The sequence below is a fragment of the Oncorhynchus gorbuscha genome, linkage group LG07 (genome assembly GCF_021184085.1).
Source record: "Oncorhynchus gorbuscha isolate QuinsamMale2020 ecotype Even-year linkage group LG07, OgorEven_v1.0, whole genome shotgun sequence".
Lineage (NCBI taxonomy): Eukaryota > Metazoa > Chordata > Actinopteri > Salmoniformes > Salmonidae > Oncorhynchus > Oncorhynchus gorbuscha.
In genome coordinates, this window is record NC_060179.1 from 73,825,613 (window position 1) to 73,840,612 (window position 15,000).

General features: G+C 40.6%; 1 protein-coding gene across 1 annotated transcript in view; it reads left to right on the plus strand.

Annotated features, from left to right (window-relative positions):
• LOC124039043 (inactive heparanase-2-like) overlaps window positions 1-15,000 on the plus strand; it is a 120,593-nt gene that overhangs the window by 42,333 nt on the left and 63,260 nt on the right. The window contains exons 3-5 of the mRNA XM_046354923.1: window positions 3,643-3,851; window positions 7,473-7,644; window positions 12,615-12,662. Of these exons, the coding sequence (XP_046210879.1) occupies window positions 3,643-3,851; window positions 7,473-7,644; window positions 12,615-12,662 (429 nt within the window). The remainder of the gene's footprint in view (window positions 1-3,642; window positions 3,852-7,472; window positions 7,645-12,614; window positions 12,663-15,000) is intronic.

Below are 15,000 nucleotides of genomic sequence, written 5' to 3' on the forward strand. Positions count from 1 at the left end.
ATTAACCTGCTGTTGTAGAGAGAGAGAGAGACATTAACCTGCTGTAGTAGAGAGAGAGAGAGAGAGACATTAACCTGCTGTTGTAGAGAGAGAGAGAGACATTAACCTGCTGTAGTAGAAAGAGAGAGAGAGAGACATTAACCTGCTGTAGTAGAGAGAGAGAGAGAGACATTAACCTGCTGTAGTAGAAAGAGAGAGAGAGAGACATCTGTAGCTCAGTTGGTAGAGCATGGCGCTTGTAACGCCAGGGTAGTGGGTTCGATCCCCGGGACCACCCATACGTAGAATGTATGCACACATGACTGTAAGTCGCTTTGGATAAAAGCGTCTGCTAAATGGCATATATTATTATATTATTATATATTATTATTATTATATTATTATTATATTATATTATTATTATATATTACATTAACCTGCTGTAGTAGAGAGAGAGAGAGAGAGAGAGACATTAACCTGCTGTAGTAGAGAGAGAGAGAGAGAGACATTAACCTGCTGTAGTAGAAAGAGAGGGAGAGAGACATTAACCTGCTGTAGTAGAAAGAGAGAGAGAGAGACATTAACCTGCTGTAGTAGAAAGAGAGAGAGAGACATTAACCTGCTTTAGTAGAAAGAGAGAGAGAGAGACATTAACCTGCTGTAGTAGAAAGAGAGAGAGAGATACATTAAGCTGCTGTAGTAGAGAGAGAGAGCCACTAACCTGCTATAATAGAGAGAGACATTAACCTGCTGTAGTAGAGAGAGAGAGAGAGAGAGAGAGAGAGAGAGAGAGAGAGAGAGAGAGAGAGAGAGAGAGACATTAACCTGCTGTAGTAGGGAGAGAGAGACATTAACCTGCTGTAGTAGAGAGAGAGAGACATTAACCTGCTGTAGTAGAGAGAGAGAGACATTAACCTGCTGTAGTAGAGAGAGAGACATAACCTGCTGTAGTAGAGAGATAAGGTATTTGTCTAATTTATTGTGCTTCTGCTCCTCTTTGCACTATGCTGGAGCATGTTGCGTGTAGCTTGTAACACATAGTACTGTAGTATTGTAGTACTGTAGTACTGTAGTATTGTAGTAACACATAGTACTGTAGTGTTGTAGTAACACATAGCACTGTAGTATTGTAGTACCATAGCACCGTAGTATTGCAGTAACATAGTACTGTAGTATTGTAGTAACACATAGCACTGTAGTATTGTAGTACCATAGCACCGTAGTATTGTAGTAACATAGTACTGTAGTGTTGTAGTAACATAGTACTGTAGTATTGTAGTACCATAGCACCGTAGTATTGCAGTAACATAGTACTGTAGTGTTGTAGTAACATAGTACTATAGTATTGTAGTACCATAGCACCGTAGTATTGCAGTAACATAGTACTGTAGTGTTGTAGTAACATAGTACTGTAGTATTGTAGTAACACATAGTACTGTAGTATTGTAGCAACATAGTACTTTAGTATTGTAGTACCATAGCACCGTAGTATTGCAGTAACATAGTACTGTAGTGTTGTAGTAACATAGTACTGTAGAATTGTAGTAACATAGTACTGTAGTATTGCAGTAACATAGTACTGTAGCATTGCAGTAACACAGTACCGTAGTATTGTAGTAGCACAGTATTGTAGTATTGCAGTAACATAGTACTGTGGTATTGTAGTAACATAGTACTGTAGTATTACAATAACACAGTACTGTAGTAACATGGTACTGTAGTATTGTAGTAGCATTGTCCCATTGTACTGTAGTACTGTAGTACCATAGAACTGTAGTAACATAGTGCCTTAGTAATGTAGTATTACAGTAACATAGTCCCATAGTGCTGTAGTACTGTTGTACCATACTACTGTAGTAACATAATACTGTAGTACTGTAGTATTGTAGTAACACAGTACTGTAGCAACATAGTCCCATTGTACTGTAGTGCTGCATTACCATAGCACTGTAGTATTGTAGTAACGTAGTGATGTAGTATTGTAGTAGCAGTACCGTAGCACTGTAGTATTGTAGTAACATAGTACTGTAGCAACATAGTCTCATTGTACTGTAGTGCTGCATTACCATAGCACTGTAGTATTGTAGTAACGTAGGGCTGTTGTAGAGTTTAATCGTAGTGCTGTTGTATTGCAGTACTATAGTATTTTAGTAACATTGTACAATAGTACTGTAGTATTATAGTACCTTGGTACTGTAGTAACATAGTACAGTAGTACTGTAGTATTGTAGTACAATAGTAATGTAGTTACATAGTACCATAGTACTGTAGTGATATAGTGCCGCTGTACTGTAGTATTGCAGTACTATAGTAGAGTAGTAACATGGTACTGCAGTATTTTAGTACCATAGTACTGTAGTACCATAGTACTGTCATTTTGTAGTACCATAGTACTGTATTACCATAGTACTTTAGTACCATAGTACTGTAGTACTGTAGTATTGTAGTACCACAGTACAGTATGTTTTGTAGTGCCATAGTGCTGTAGTAACATATTACTGTAGTACGTTAGTATTGTAGTACCATTTTACTGTAGTGAAACAGTACCATGGTACTGTTGTACTGTAGTAATGGTATTGTATTACCATAGTAACACAGTACTGTGGCATTGTAGTACCATAGGAACATAGTATTGTGGTACTGTAGTACCATAGTAACATAGTACAGTAGTATTGTAATACCATAGTAACATAGTGTTGTTGTACTGTAGTAAATAGTAACATAGTAATGTAGTGACATAGTAACTTAGTACTGTGGTATCATATTACCATAACACTGTAGTATTTTAGGATTGTAGTTTAGTTCCATATTACTGTAGTATTGTAGCACCATACTATTGTAGTATTGTAGCACCATAGTAACATAGTACTATAGTACTGTAGTATAATATAAACTAAGTAATGTAGTATGGAGTAACATAGTAGTGTAGTACTGTAGCACCAAAGAGTGTGCAAAGCTGTCATCAAGGCAAAGGTGGCTATGAAACATCTCAAATATACAATTGTTTTTGGTTACTACATGATTCCACATGATTCCATATGTGTTATTTCATAGTTTTGATGTCTTCATTGCTATTCTACAATGTAGAAAATAGTACAAATGAAGAAAAGCCCTTGAATGAGTAGGTGTGTCCAAACTTTAGACATGTACTGTAGCTATGTTATCCTTACTCATTGTTATTATTTCAAAATATTTTTTATATTTTCTCTCTGCATTGTAAGCATTTCACTTTTAGTCTACACTTGTTGTTTACGAAGCTTGTGACGAATAGAATTTGATTTGATTGATTTGAGACAATGAGTGAGGCTTAGATTGACAAGGTTAGAGGTTAGAACTAGGAACAGGAATTTTTCTGGACGGGTCACTTAGTTTTGATAAATAATTAAAACTGTGATAGGTTTGTACCTACATGTATTTCCATTGTCCAAAATCTATCTAGCCATCTAATGTGGAGTTCCCACCACGTTGGTTACTATCCTATAATATTAGGGGTTAAGTGTAGATTTTAGAAAGGGCACAGTTGTTTTAGACAGGCCTCAGACATACTTAGCATACTGGAATATAAATGTCCCAAATGTGTTTTCAATGTTTAGAAATCATTATTTGTTGTATAGTTAGCCCGGCCACAGTATGACTGAATGCTACCTTGAATATTTTGAGAAGAAACAAAGTTACAACTGCGTCTGGTTTGCTCCCAGCCAGGTCTTTAGACAAACTGTACAACTTTGCCGAGTGTGCTGGTCTGCATCTGGTCCTGGGGTTCAACGCCCTACAGAGAAACCCTGACTCCTCCTGGAACTCCTCCGCAGCCTTCAGCTTACTCAAATACAGCGCTGGGAGGAAATACAACATCTCCTGGGAACTGGGCAACGGTCAGTATCTACTACACCACACTATATACTGCATTTCAAATATTGTACAATGTATGGTATTTAATACAGCAGAATTCTAAATCATTGGACAACACTGTACCTACAGGGGTATACAGGGGTATACAGGGGTATAAAGGGGTATACGGGGGTATAAAGGGCTATAAGGGGGTATAAAGGGGTATAAAGGGGTATACGTGGGTATAAGGGGGTATACAGGGGTATAAAGGGGTATACAGGGGTATAAAGGGGTATAAAGGGGTATATGGGGTATATAAAGGGGTATACAGGGGTATAAAGGGGTATAAGGGGTATACGGGGTATACAGGAGTATACAGGGGTATAAAGGGGTATACAGGGGTATACAGGGGTATAAAGTGGTATACAGGGGTATACAGGGGTATAAGGGGTATACAGGGGTATACAGGGGTATACAGGGGTATAAAGGGGTATACAGGGGTATACAGGGGTATAAGGGGGTATACAGGGGTATAAAGGGGTATAAAGGGGTATACGGGGATATACAGGGGTATAAAGTGGTATAAAGGGGTATACAGGGGTATAAAGGTGTATACGGGGGTATACAGGGGTATAAAGGGGTATACAGGGGTATAAAGGGGTATACAGAGGTATACGGGGGTATACGGGGGTATAAAGGGGTATAAAGGGGTATACAGGGGTATAAAGGGGTATACAGGGATATACAGGGGTATAAAGGGGTATACAGGGGTATACAGGGGTATAAAGGGGTATACAGGGGTATAAAGGGGTAACAGGGGTATAAAGGGGTATACAGGGGTATAAAGGGGTATAAAGGGGTATACAGGGGTATACAGGGGTATAAAGGGGTATACGGGGGTATACAGGGGTATACAGGGGTATAAGGGGGTATACGGGGGTATAAAGGGGTATAAGGGGGTATACAGGGGTATACAGGGGTATAAAGGGGTATACAGAGGTATAAAGGGGTATAAAGGGGTATACAGGGGTATTCCACTGGATGTCATAAGGTGCACCAATTTGTAAGTCGCTCTCGATAAGAGCGTCTGCTAAATGACTTAAATGTAATGTAAATGTATAAAGGGGTATACAGGGGTATAAAGGGGTATACGGGGGTATACGGGGGTATACAGGGGTATAAAGGGGTATACGGGGGTATAAGGGGGTATACAGGGGTATAAAGGGGGTATAAAGGGGTATGCCTCTTCTGTGGTGTCGTTGTTTTGGGTCGGCTTCTGGGATTAGATCCATTGTTCTGGGTGGTGGTCCAAACAGAGGATCCGCTTCGGGAAAGTTGTATTCCTGTTCGTATTGATGGTAAATTGACGTTGCTCTTTTATCCAATAGTTCTTCCCAGCTGTATGTAATAAGACTTAAGATTTCCTGGGGTAATCTGTAGCTCAGTTGGTAGAGCATGGCGCTTGTAATGCCAGGGTAGTGGGTTCGATCCCCGGGACCACCCATACGTAGAATGTATGCACACATGACTGTAAGTCGCTTTGGATAAAAGTGTCTGAAAATGGCATATATTATTATTATAATAAGAAATAATATATAAAAAACGAAATACTGCAAAGTTTCCTAAGAACTCGAAGTGAGGCAACCATCTCTGTCGACGCCATATTATATATTATACAAATCCAAGTGTAACCCTAAGAGCACATGTTTTTGGCCTATAAACAAGCGGTAGGCCAACCCTGTTTTTGGAGAGCTTAAACCTACAAGAAGGTAGTTCTCCAGGAACAGGGTTGGGCAGCCCTGCTGTAGGCCTAACATGCCATTTGAATGGTGCTCCTGGCCAGAGCTCCCTCGAGTTCAGGTATTCTGTTAACTTCAGATCCGCCTTCTCTTGGATGTTGTCACAGAAAAAAATCCTTATTGAAGAAGATAACACTGTTTATTCTCAGCGGCATCCTGCAAAATTGAAAGTTCACGAGAGAGGCTACGAAACACTCAATGCACAAAGTCCCCAACCACTGACTGTGCTGCTGCCAGCCTGTTATGGGAATAGTGCGGTGGCAGTAAAAATACACATTTCCATTGTACAATAGATTCATAAAGATCTGTTTGAGGGTACTTTTATTTGGAAAAATCTTTATAAATGATGTTGAATACATGTGTTATGAAGAATAGAACTACAATTATATTTACAATTATATATTTACAATTACAATTATATTATATTTATACAATTATAACTAAAATGATATTTCTATATTATGAAGCTATATTGTGATGAATGATACTGCAACACTGATAAAGGTGTTATGACTGGTTTCATGAAGGTGTTATGACTGGTTTCATGAAGGTGTTATGACTGGTTTCATGAAGGTGTTATGACTGGTTTCATGAAGGTGTTATGACTGGTTTCATGAAGGTGTTATGACTGGTTTCATGAAGGTGTTATGACTGGTTTCATAAAGGTGTTATGACTGGTTTCATGAAGGTGTTATGACTGGTTTCATGAAGGTGTTATGACTGGTTTCATGAAGGTGTTATGACTGGTTTCATGAAGGTGTTATGACTGGTTTCATAAAGGTGTTATGACTGGTTTCATAAAGGTGTTATGACTGGTTTCATGAAGGTGTTATGACTGGTTTCATGAAGGTGTTATGACTGGTTTCATAAAGGTGTTATGACTGGTTTCATGAAGGTGTTATGACTGGTTTCATGAAGGTGTTATGACTGGTTTCATGAAGGTGTTATGACTGGTTTCATGAAGGTGTTATGACTGGTTTCATAAAGGTGTTATGACTGGTTTCATGAAGGTGTTATGACTGGTTTCATGAAGGTGTTATGACTGGTTTCATAAAGGTGTTATGACTGGTTTCATGAAGGTGTTATGACTGGTTTCATAAAGGTGTTATGACTGGTTTCATAAAGGTGCTCATGATAACAAAACAAAATAAGTACTGGTGCTGGCCAAAGCCTTTAGAGGGCATGCAAATGTGTACGTTTTAACTCTGAGTCATGATTGAAAGGAAGCCTTTCAAAGAGTGAAGAGAGAGAGAGAGGGGTGAATATTTAGGCATGATGAAGGATTGAGTGGTTTTTAAAAGGAGAAGTTGACAGCTGATGACTTTCTATGTGGTGCAGTCGACCCCTGCCAAATGATACAAGCACTCTCGCCAGAAAGTAGAAGCTGTGAGGTCAAACACACTCTTGTGTTGGACAGCGTTAGAATGACACGCTGTGTCTCGCTGTAATACCATCATGAGTTTAGTTCTGGAGGTAGACCTGAGCGATTTCCTTAGATAGACCAGCTGCAACATCAAAAAAATAGCTTTTTGGTTTTAATTTAAGGTTAGGGTCAGGAATTAAGGATAGCAGTGTGGTTAAGGTTTGGGTTAGGCATTAAGGATAGCAGTGTGGTTAAGGTTTGGGTTAGGCATTAGGGATAGCAGTGTGGTTAAGGTTAGGGTTAGGCATTAGGGATAGCAGTGTGGTTAAGGTTAGGGTTAGGCATTAGGGATAGCAGTGTGGTTAAGGTTAGGGTTAGGCATTAGGGATAGCAGTGTGGTTAAGGTTAGGGTTAGGCATTAGGTTAGGGTTAAGGCCAGGGTTAGTTTAAAATCCGATTTTTTCTATTGCTTTAATTTCCTTCCTCTCTCCATCTCTCTCCAGAGCCTAATGGCTACCGAAGCATGGTGGGTCAGACAGTTAACAGTACCCAGCTAGCCAAGGACTACACCATGCTGAGAACACTACTGCAATCTGTACGCTACTACAGCCGAGCACACCTTTACGGCCCTAACGCTGGACCACCACGCAAGAACGCCATTCTGCTGCTCGACGGGTGAGTCGCCTCACTGACACCGTTTCAATTATAGGTGCATTATGGATTATCAATATAGTCAACAAAGTCCTAAACTATAGTATAGAACCATCTTTTGGAAATATGGTTTAAACAGTACACACACACACACACACACACGCACGCACGCACGCACACACAAACACACAAACACACACACACACACACACACACACACACACACACACACACACACACACACACACACACACACACACACACACACACACACACACACACACACACACACACACACACACACACACACACACACACACACACACACACACAGGCACACACACACAGAGACACACACACACACACAGGCCCAGTGTTTATGTAGAGGTCTCCAGTCTGGTGGTCCCAGGTCCTGGTCTAGTTAAATAGGCTGTCTGCTGAATAGAGTGTCAGTGGATTGATAAATTGGCTGAGTGATTTCCCACCTGTCCTCTCCTCTCTCTTCTCTCCTCTTTCTCCTCTCTTCTCTCCTCTCTCTCTCAGACCAGAGGATCTTTGTCTAGACCTCTATCTTAGATCCACTATTGGGACTTGCTATAAACAGGGGATTTGTTATATATTACATGGTGAATTTTTTCCACTGCAAAAAGATTGGATTTGTTAGACCAACATTCTAGAGCAGCCCCCCCCCCAAACTGTTCACACCCCTCTTGTTTGTGGAGGGAATATTGCAGGTTTAAAGTTTATTTCCTGCAATTCTTCTAATTTTATCATTGGGTGCAAAGAAAAAAAAGTATATTCTTGCAATTTTATGTTTTATATGTCTCAATGTAATCAAGGTGTGAAATTATTGTTATTTTGAAATATAGTCTATTTTGGGGTTTAGTTAATGAGTTTGATTTTCAGAAAGATTTAGCCAAAACATTATGCTCTGGAACAGTGGTTCCCAGACTGTGGGACACACAGGGTTGGCAAAGGGTGTTTTGTGACCCCCGTGCCCTTCCTGCCAACCCTGCGTGCCCCACAGTTTGGGAACCACTGTTCTACAGCATAGCTGTGGGATGATTATGCAATCAGGGCAGCTAAAATAGATCTGTTTGATGTAAATGTTTCGGCAGAATCTTTTCTGTAGAAACACATCAACATAGACTATATAACAGTATTGTTAGCAATCCTCTCACTATAGCATGTAACAGATGAGAGGATGGTTTAGAGAAAGTCTTAATAGGAATTAGTAGGAAGATACTGTGTGAAATGGTCTTCCAAGACTTTCTGAAAATCAAACTCATCAACTAAACCCCAAAATAGACTGTATTTCAAAATAACAATCATTTCATACCTTGATTACATTGAGACACGATCACCTCAATGTTTTAATTTGTGGGAATACTTGGAAACAGATTTCCTAAATTACAGTTTTTTCCAACTGCTTACACACGTTTTCAAAACTGTCTCCTTTTTTTCAAAACTCTACACACAATTCCCAAAACTGCACACACAAAATGCAAAATGCCTCACATCTCCTTCAAAATGTAACACTGCATTCAAAATGCCATAAACACATGTCAGAATGAAGCATTTGCATCAAATGGCAAACACTGCTTTCATAATAGTACATTTTTGGATATACCATGTAAACACTGTTGTTCTAAATCTAAAGCTCTTTCATAGGCTTATATCTACATTTCAATACAATGTTCTACAGTGAAAGTCATCTGCTGAGAGGGGTAACAAGTACACTGTAAACACCAATGCAATGTAGAAACAAAAAATATTTATTAGGCCAAACATTACTGTTGTATACAGTAGCATACAACAAAACCATAAACATATGTAAACCAAAAAGTATATTCTTTAGAATACAGTAAAGAACACAATTGTGTGTGTGGGGTCCCGGGGGGACAGTCCAGGAATTGGTAGGGGGGGGGGCAGTCACCAGTGCTAAGCTACCCTTCATCTCTTCTCCGGCCTGGGTCTGGCCACAATACTTCGTCCACATCACAAGATACACTTTCTCTTGCCAAACATGGAGGGAAGTATCTCCTAGCATGGCGTATCCAACCTTGGACAGAGGCAACCTCTATGTCCCCACATGGAGGGAAGTATCTCCTAGCATGGCGTATCCAACCTTGGACAGAGGCAACCTCTATGTCCCCACATGGAGGGAAGTATCTCCTAGCATGGCGTATCCAACCTTGGACAGAGGCAACCTCTATGTCCCCACATGGAGGGAAGTATCTCCTAGCATGGCGTATCCAACCTTGGACAGAGGCAACCTCTATGTCCCCACATGCGTCCTCCATTGCCTGGAAAAGTGGCATGCGGGCATAGGGTTGGCGATCATACACTTTCCAGCGCCAGGCTGAGAAGGATTCCTCTATGGGATTTAGAAAAGGTGAATATGGGGGTTGGTACAAAACTACAAATTGTGGATGGGTGGCAAACTGGTCTTGGACCAGAACAGCCCGGTGAAAACTAACATTGTCCCATAAAACCACAAATCTAGCAGGCTCCTGATCTGGATCAGGGACAAGCATTGTGTCAATTGCATCCAGAAAAGTGAGCATATGGCCGGTGTTGTACGGACCCAGTGTGGCATTGTGATGGAGGACCCCGTTTTGAGTGATGGCAGCACACATAGTTATATTAGCCCCACGCTGTCCAGGGACATTGGTAATTGCCCTCTGTCCTATTACATTTCTTCAGCAGCGCCTGGTTTTGGTGAGGTTGAAGCCAACCTCATCCACATAAATAAATTCATGGTGGATTACATGGGCATCCAGCTCCAATACTCTCTGTAACAGACAAAAGGATATACAGATGAGTAAATATGGTCTGTCTGAAGTACTGGAAGTAGTGTTGCATACATACCTCTACAAAGTCATGTCGCATATTCTTGACTCTGTCAGAGTTTCTCTCAAATGGCACCTTGTAAAGTTGTTTCATCGTAACTCGGTGCCGTTGGAGGATGCGTTTTATGGTCGACAGGCTTACAGCATTGATGTTGTTAAATATGGTGTCATTATCCAAGATATCCAAGATATGCACTCTCATCTCTCGAGTACTAATTGCATTGTTGGCCAAAACCTTATTTATAATTGCAGTCTCTTGTACATCTGTAAACAAGCGTCCTCGTCCTCCATGATGTCTTTGCCTTTCCACTCTGTATTCAAACACAGTATGTGTTCAGCATAGGAACTGTAAACAATGTACAAAAACCAACAAACCAACCTCATTCATTCAATGCAGTGCAGTAAATGGATGGCTTAGAGTTACAAATGTTTATGCAATACTATGCAGTCATACGTATTTTACAGTACATTACTGTAATGCTAAAATAGTCATTATATAGTTGCATACCTGTTCTCATTTCTGAAGGTTCGAATTATGGACGCCACTGTAAATCGACTCAAGTTGGGCTGGACTCTCAGTCCAGCCTCTCATGGTCAAACCGTGGTTGATCACATGATCAACAAGTGTTGACCTAATCTCATCAGAGATGGCTCTCCTTCCTTCTCTTCTTTGCCCTCGTCTTCTTCTTCCTCTTCCTCTCCCTCCTACTCCTCTTGCTCTCTGTCCATTGTTGGCATCCATTGATCAAAACAGGTAATCTGACCTTTGACCTATTTATAGGCCTATACTACAGTAAAGCAGTGATTGGTTAGTGATCAGTTAAGCTATTAGTGTTTGCACATGTGAGGAGTGTGTGTGGTGAATAAGTGTAGCATTTTGATTGGTTGTGTTTGGAAAAGGAAAGCAAGTCCCTTCCTGTTAGATTTTTGTGTTTTAGGTAGAGAATTGTACGTAGTGTTTTGAAAAAAGTGTTTAATGCAATTGACAACTGAGTCAAAGGCTGAGAAATAGCTTATGGTTTTGGATATTTGGTGTGAAGTTTTGCACTTTGAGTGAGAGGTTTCAAAAATCGTGTGACATGAAAATATTTTGTGCGTAAGCAGTTGGAAAAAACTGTAAACTATTTGTTTGCTGAATTCCTGAATGTCTTTTGACAAAAAATTGTTTAGTTTTTGCAGGAGGTACAGGCAGGCCCTTCTCTACCGGCTCTTCTCCCTCCTCATCCTCTCCCTCCTCCTCCTCTCCCTTCTCCTCTTCTCCCTTCTCCTCCTCTCCCTCCTCCTCCTCCTCTCCCTCCTCCTCTCCCTCCTCCTCCTCTCCTCTCCCTCCTCCTCCTCTCCCTTCTCCTTTCCCCTGGTTTTTCCTCTAGTCTGTCTCTGTCTCATGGTCAGGGTGTGTGTGTGTGTGTCTCTGTGTGTGTGTGTGTGTGTGTGTGTGTGTGTGTGTGTGTGTGTGTGTGTGTGTGTGTGTGTGTGTGTGTGTGTGTGTGTGTGTGTGTGTGTGTGTGTGTGTGTGTGTGTGTGTGTGTGTGTGTGTGTGTGTGTGTGTGTGTGTGTGTGTGTGTGTGTGTGTGTGTGTGTGTGTGTGTGCGTGTGTGTGTGTGTGCATGTGTGTGTGTGTGTGCGTGTGTTTGTTTAGAAACAGAGGCTAAGTGAACGGAGATAACATCAGTGTCAGATAAAAGATGTAACCAAGACTAAATATCTTTAACTGGTGAGAGTGCCTTTCTGACAAGCTGTTTAGATAGAAGGATCTAGACATGCCAGAAAGACTCTCAGACCCAAATAAGGAGAGTTACAGGTTGAGACTAACCGGTCCACATGTCTTGTTTATGTTGTGACTCCGTTGCTCAGTTAGAAATACACACACACACACACACACACACACACACACACACACACACACACACACACACACACACACACACACACACACACACACACACACACACACACACACACACACACACACACACACACACACACACACACACACACACACACACACACAGCCTGGTCAGGAGGCACATATATATGAGACTAATCAAAAGTCATTTTGTGTGTCATTCCAAAATGTTGTGCTGGTATTTCAGTGGTGTTTAAACCTGAATTAGCTGATCTCTCTTGTGTTTTCATTACCAGGTTTATGAAGAACGCTGGTTCTGTTGTGGACGCTGTAACGTGGCAACAGTAGGTATTTTACCCCCTTTTCTATCCTATATCTGCATACCTATATCACTTAGCTTCAAACACACATTCCCTATTTATTAATAACAACAACAACAATAATAATAACAACAACAACAATAATGATAATAATAATAACAAAATAATAATATCAACAATACCAACAACAATAATAACAATACTAACAGCAATACTAATTATAATAATAATAACAATAATAACAACAACAATAATAACAAGAATAACAATATTAACATGAATATTAATAATAATATTAACAGCAACAACAACAAAAATAATAATAGTAATGTGAACAACAGTAATATTTCTAATAATAATAACAATAACTATAACAATAATAATAATAATAATATAAAAAATAGTGCTAATAATGAGAATAAGAATAAGAATAATAAAAATAATATTAATAATAATAACAACAACAACAACATCAACACTAATAATACTAATGACAACAACAATAAATATAAGAATAAGAATAATAACAACAAAATTAATAATCATAATAATAATAATACTAATAGAAAAGTTGTCATTAAAAAGGGTTCCAGTCAAGCTATTTTCAAGGTAGAATGTTTCAATAACTTTTACAAAATACAAGCACTAGTGAGAACCAGCTGCTGAAAGAATGATATGGGGACATCTCCCTATCCTCGACTCCTCCGTCCTCTCTCCTCCATGACCCGGAATCCGATAAGTGGTCGAGGGGTCGAGGAGAGTGTCAATTAGTTAGTAGGCGAATGGAGGAGTGTCCTCGCCTCCTTGATAGCCTCCTCGATAGCCTCCTCGATAGCCTCCTCCCGCTAATGAAACACAGAAGTATCCTAGCTGAGTACTGCACAGAAGAGTTTTGAGATCACCCACAGCATAACTAGCTCCATTTATTTTTTACTACATTACAGATTTGATTTGGGATTCCACCCCTTTAAACATCATTTGCATGATGACTCACAATGGAAGAGAGTCTCGTTAAATACAAATGCATTTGTTACCACATTGCCTCTCCTCCCCTTCTCTCCTTGGTTATCTTTGAAAGTGAAGAGAAGATGGAGGACAGAGGAGTTGAGCAAACCAATATCCCATGGGTTTGGATTGGTATCTCTCTCTCTCTCTCTCTCTCTCTCTCTCTCTCTCTCTCTCTCTCTCTCTCTCTCTCTCTCTCTCTCTCTCTCTCTCTCTCTCTCTCTCTCTCTCTCTCTCTCTCTCTCTCTCAGAATTAAATAGTATGTGCTGTAGTTTCAAAATAAGGGAATACCGCTGTTTCATGCAAGGTATTCACATATTTCTCTCATTATCACGCACGCACACACACACACACACACACACCACACTGCAAGAGCAGGGCCTCGTTAAGGCCAAGGTCAGGCTAGTAAAGGGAAGGGGAAGGGGAAGGTTTAGTACAACACCACCCACACTGGTAAAGGCAAACCATATGCTTTCACACGCACACACACACAGCCTGGTCAAACCATATGCTTTCACACACACACACACACACACAGCCTGGTCAAACCATATGCTTTCACACGCACACACACACACACACACACACACACACACACACACACACACACACACACACACACACACACACACACACACACACACACACACACACACACACACACACACACACACACACACACACACACACACACACACACACACACACACACACACACACACTGCCAATTATCATCTTTACACCACATGACTAGGTTTCTTCCACTGAGCTAAAGACTTAATTTGTTCCTGCCAGACAGACTGCTTGACAGGCTGACCTCTGTAAACCAACTTTAACCAATACAAGCCCTGAAAAGATGCCACCCTGAACGACAGTGCAATAGGCTTGCTTGATGGCTAAGACTTGAAGACTTGTTTTAGATGCTGAAGGGATTTTGTCTTGTGTTTCTCTAAAGAGATAAAGTTGCACCAATCCATCCATAACAGCAGTGCCTCCTATTAGATTATACATATTTGATACAGTTTACACATTGGAGTAATTTAGCATGTAACAGCATGCTACATGTAAAGAACACAGAACACATGGTACACCAAACCATACGCCAAAACCTATCTGTGACCAGATAGTTCACCACACCTGTTATCTTCCTCTGTCTGGCTCTGTGGGGGAGCTCAGGTTAGAGATATAACACTTATCATCCACACACACACACACACACACACACACACACACACACACACACACACACACGCACGCACGCACGCACGCACGCACGCACGCACGCACGCACGCACGCAGGCAGGCAGGCACACACACACACACACACACACACACACACACACACACACACACACA